The sequence below is a fragment of the Chaetura pelagica genome, unplaced genomic scaffold (genome assembly GCF_000747805.2).
Source record: "Chaetura pelagica isolate M959 unplaced genomic scaffold, ChaPel_1.0 scaffold963, whole genome shotgun sequence".
NCBI classification, from domain to species: domain Eukaryota; kingdom Metazoa; phylum Chordata; class Aves; order Apodiformes; family Apodidae; genus Chaetura; species Chaetura pelagica.
In genome coordinates this window covers 1,095,649-1,099,426 of record NW_009952705.1, presented here as the reverse complement: position 1 = coordinate 1,099,426, position 3,778 = coordinate 1,095,649, and the positions used below count along the sequence as shown (strand labels likewise).

General features: G+C 65.9%; 1 protein-coding gene across 1 annotated transcript in view; it reads right to left on the bottom strand.

Annotated features, from left to right (window-relative positions):
- The window catches only part of LOC104385724 (collagen alpha-1(II) chain-like), a 4,620-nt gene extending 920 nt beyond the window's left edge, over positions 1 to 3,700 (bottom strand). Inside the window, exons 1-11 of the mRNA XM_009994215.1 lie at positions 3,478 to 3,700; positions 3,112 to 3,254; positions 2,698 to 2,769; positions 2,473 to 2,529; positions 2,324 to 2,389; positions 1,870 to 2,085; positions 1,573 to 1,685; positions 1,043 to 1,162; positions 909 to 962; positions 651 to 699; positions 184 to 285 (exon numbers count right to left, since the gene is read on the bottom strand). Of these exons, the coding sequence (XP_009992517.1) occupies positions 184 to 285; positions 651 to 699; positions 909 to 962; positions 1,043 to 1,162; positions 1,573 to 1,685; positions 1,870 to 2,085; positions 2,324 to 2,389; positions 2,473 to 2,529; positions 2,698 to 2,769; positions 3,112 to 3,254; positions 3,478 to 3,700 (1,215 nt within the window). The remainder of the gene's footprint in view (positions 1 to 183; positions 286 to 650; positions 700 to 908; positions 963 to 1,042; positions 1,163 to 1,572; positions 1,686 to 1,869; positions 2,086 to 2,323; positions 2,390 to 2,472; positions 2,530 to 2,697; positions 2,770 to 3,111; positions 3,255 to 3,477) is intronic.
- Positions 3,701 to 3,778: the final 78 nt, after the last annotated feature.

Sequence of the window (3,778 nt, the reverse complement as noted above, 5' to 3'; positions counted from 1 at the left end):
ATCTCCATCCTCCATCCTCTGTCTCTCCATCCCAGGCAGGGCTGTTGAGCCCCGGCGGGCTGCTGGTGGGATGAGCTGTGGCGTGGGCACACAGAGCCACCTGGGTTTCAGCAGCAGGGTCCCCATGGCTAGGCTGAGGTCCCCAGGCACTCCTCATCAAGATGGGACCCCCTGAGGACTTACTGTTTGGTAGCCACTGATGGGCACCCAGGAGCCAGACTGGCTGCTGGTGCCAGGGAAAGGGAGGTGGCCTGGTTTGCATCCGTGTTCCCCATAGCAGCACCCCTGGGTGAGCCACAGAGAGAGGCACAATTAGAGCTGGATGGTGGGGATCTGTGTGCTGGGTGTGTGCACAGCTGTGCACAGATGTGTGTGTGGACGTGGGCATAGGTGAACTGTGTGCTTGCATGGGTGTGCACGTGTGCATGCTCCATGTGTGCATGGGTGTGTGCGTGTGCCCCAGGGGATAGTGTGACTCCCCCTCCCTGTGCCCCCACCCATTTGGGGACACCAGCAGTGCCACCAGGGCTTGGTAAAGGCTGATGCTGCCCTGGCACACAGGGGTGAGGGGGATCAAAGGCAGCACACAGGTCTCAGGGGTTCACACTTGCGGTGTGAGGACAGGACCCCCTCCCAGTTGCTCCCCCCACCCCTGTGCCCACAGTGACAAACCCGTTCTCCGGGGTCGCCCTTTTCTCCCTGGAAGGAAAACAGAGAAGGTCCCGTTGGTGTCCTGGCCCCTGGGGTCCCTTGGCTCCCCCTGGCACAGTGCTGTGCCTCACTCCATGGAGTAACACTCTCCACGGAGCTGTTTGGTCTTGACACCACCAGGGAGTGCCCATAGCTGACACCCTCCCCGTGTCCTTGTCACCACCTGTGCCCCCCCTGTGCCCCCTGCCCCAGCTCACCTTGGGGCCGGGTGGCCCGGCCGATCCCTGGTGCCCTGCGTGGCGTGAGTCACACTGGAGGGTGAGGACGAGCTGGGGTGAGTGTGGGGCTGCCCTCTACCCCAAGGACCCACAGCCCAGGACCCTCTACTCACCCTGTAGTCCCCTGGTGGCCCTGGTGGTCCCATGGGACCAGGCATGCCAGGGGATCCCGTCTCTCCAGCACGGCCAGGGCTCCCTGGCATGCCTGGCAGTCCGTGTTCACCCTTCTCACCCTGCCAGCACATGGCATGCAGGGTCTCAGCACCCCATGTCCCCCCAGGTCCTGCAGCCCCAGAGCCCTCCGGGAGGCTCAGTGCTGGGGGCTGCTCCTGGGGCAGAGTGAGGGGCTGGCATATCCCAGCCGCTCCATGCCCACTCCACTGGCCCTGCTTTTGTCCCAGGGCCATGGAGGGGCTGGGACCTCCTTACCTTTAGTCCAGGGAAACCTGGCTCCCCTTGGAGACCTGGTTTGCCAGGGGGTGACACAGGTCCTGCAGGACCGGGGGGTCCTTCATGGCCAGGCACCCCAGGGGGTCCCTGTGGGCCTGGGAGCCCTGGAGACCCTGGAGGGCCTTCAGCCCCAGGGAAACCAGGTGGTCCCACAGCCCCCGGTGGGCCTGGGGGTCCTGGCTGCCCCTCCCGCCCAGGGACCCCTGAAGGCCCTTCGTGGCCTGGGTATCCAGGGGGTCCTGGCAGGCCTGGCAGGCCAGGGGGCCCTGGGGGTCCTTGGGTCCCTGCAGGGCTGGATGCTCCCAACTGCATGTAAAGGTTGGAGGCAGTGAGGAAAGAGAGAGCAGCATCAGTGAACAGCCATGTCCCATCCCCTGGTCCCCCTCCCCATGGCTGCTGGCTCCCTCCTTCCCAGTGTCCCAGACCTTGTGCTCCCCAACCCTGCCAGCCCAGCTGGGGACAGACACGTGCCCCCCACCCAGGTGCTCACCTCATTCTCCAATCCCCTGGGGAGGGAGGCAGGCATGTATGGGCTCCTGGCTCCCAAGGTGCCAGGTGGTCCTGGGGGCCCTGGTGGTCCTGGAGGACCTGGGGGGCCCTGAGGACCTTGGTGTCCTGGCTGTCCTGGGTTGCCGGTCTTCCCTCTCTCCCCAGAGAATCCGGGCTGGCCTTTCTCTCCTGGGGACCCTCGGTCACCTTTCTCTCCCTGTTGGGGAAAGGCAGAGCCTGGCTCTGGCAACTTTCCTCTGCCAGTGCCCACCAAGGGGACATCCTACCCCCCTGCCAGGGGACAGCTGAGTCACCCCCAACCCAGATCGCAAAGCAAGAGTCCAAATCCAGATCAGAAAAGGTTTTGCAGGGCCAAAAGAGCAGCCAGATTTCTCCCAGCAGGTCCCTATGGGTCCCCAAGCCCCCGTGACTCTCTGGAGGGAGGACAACTGCACCTTAGGGCCGGGAGGGCCAGGGGGTCCGGAGCGCACAGGGCAGACGCAGCTGGAGCCATTGTACATCTGGAGAGGGAGAGAGCAGTGAGCCATGGGATGGGAGCCCCAGCTGCAGGGTCTGGCATGGGCACCCTGTGCCCACCGCTCACCTGAAGCGCTGGGTCCGTCTCTGGGGGCACACGCTGGGGCAGCCCCTTCTCTGTCGTCTGTGCAGAGGAGAGGAGGGGCTGAGCACGAGACCCCCGAGCACCATCCCCAGCCCCCATAGCACTGTGCCCATCCCGCCCTGCCAGCACATGTCCTCAGAGCCCCTCGTCTGAGTACCCGTCTCTGGCTGCCCCTTGCAGCCCCTCCAGGGCCCGGGACCCCCCCACCTTGATCTGCAGGAACTCCTCTTCATCTGCACTCCCCTCGAAGATCCTTGGGGCAGCCATGGGTCGGTGTGGCTAGGATGGACACAGGATGGCTCAGTGTGGGGCTCAGAGGGGTCCCAGGGGGCACCTGGGACCCTACAGCAGAGGTCACTGCCCACAGCCCAGGGTGGGGGCTGAGCCCCAGAACTGCCACGGGGGTGATGGGGGTGCCAGGAGCTGCCACGGCTCCTTCCCAGGAGGGCAGCAGCAGCTGAGCTGTGGCTCGGGGCCAGAGCAGGGCACGCTGCCTTGGCTGGGCTGCTGGGGGTGGCTTGGCAGGACACAGATAAAGGCAAGGACAAGGCAAGGGGCCTGGCAGTGGATAGGGAGATTAGGGAGGGCTGGGGAAGCAGGGACACAGCCTGGGGAAGGCACCTGGACTCGTGTGCGTGGTGGGGCAGGGCCTGGGGTCTTTGCTGCTGCCCTGCTGAGGGGCTCCCGGCGTCTGGGGGCTGCTGCCAGTGGGGGTTTGCTCAGCAGCACCTTCCTGGGTGCCTCCATGCCACCAGTATTTCCATCTGAAGGACCAAAGAGGTGATGGGGCTGGAGGGGAATTAGGGGGGCACGGCATTCCCAGTTCCTGGCACTTACCACAGCCACAGTGGTGCCACCAGCACCCCTGGACCCTGGCATCCCAACACCTCACCCTCCAGCCATATGCTGGAGATGTCCCCTCTTGCTGGGGCACAGGAGCTGGGGGTGCCAGGGAAGCCGTGTCCCCACTCCCCACCCCGTGCCTACCTTCCTCGTAGTCCAGGGTGGGCACCCCGGGGGCCGTGGGGCTGGTGCCCGGGTCTGGTGTGGTGTCCTCCATGCCCAGGTTAAACCATTGGGCCGTGGCAGGGGGCAGGCGCCCGGCCAGCGCCGAGAGGATGCAGAGGATGCAGAGAAGGTGATGGGGGCGGCCCGACCCCTTGGCGCGGCGCGGGGGCCAGGCTGTCCGGGATGGGGAGCCCTGGCTCATCCTGTTCTCCCGCCGTCTGCTCCCGTGGCCCCGGCGCGGCTCCCGCTGTTATCACATCGCCCCCCGCCCGCCCCGCCC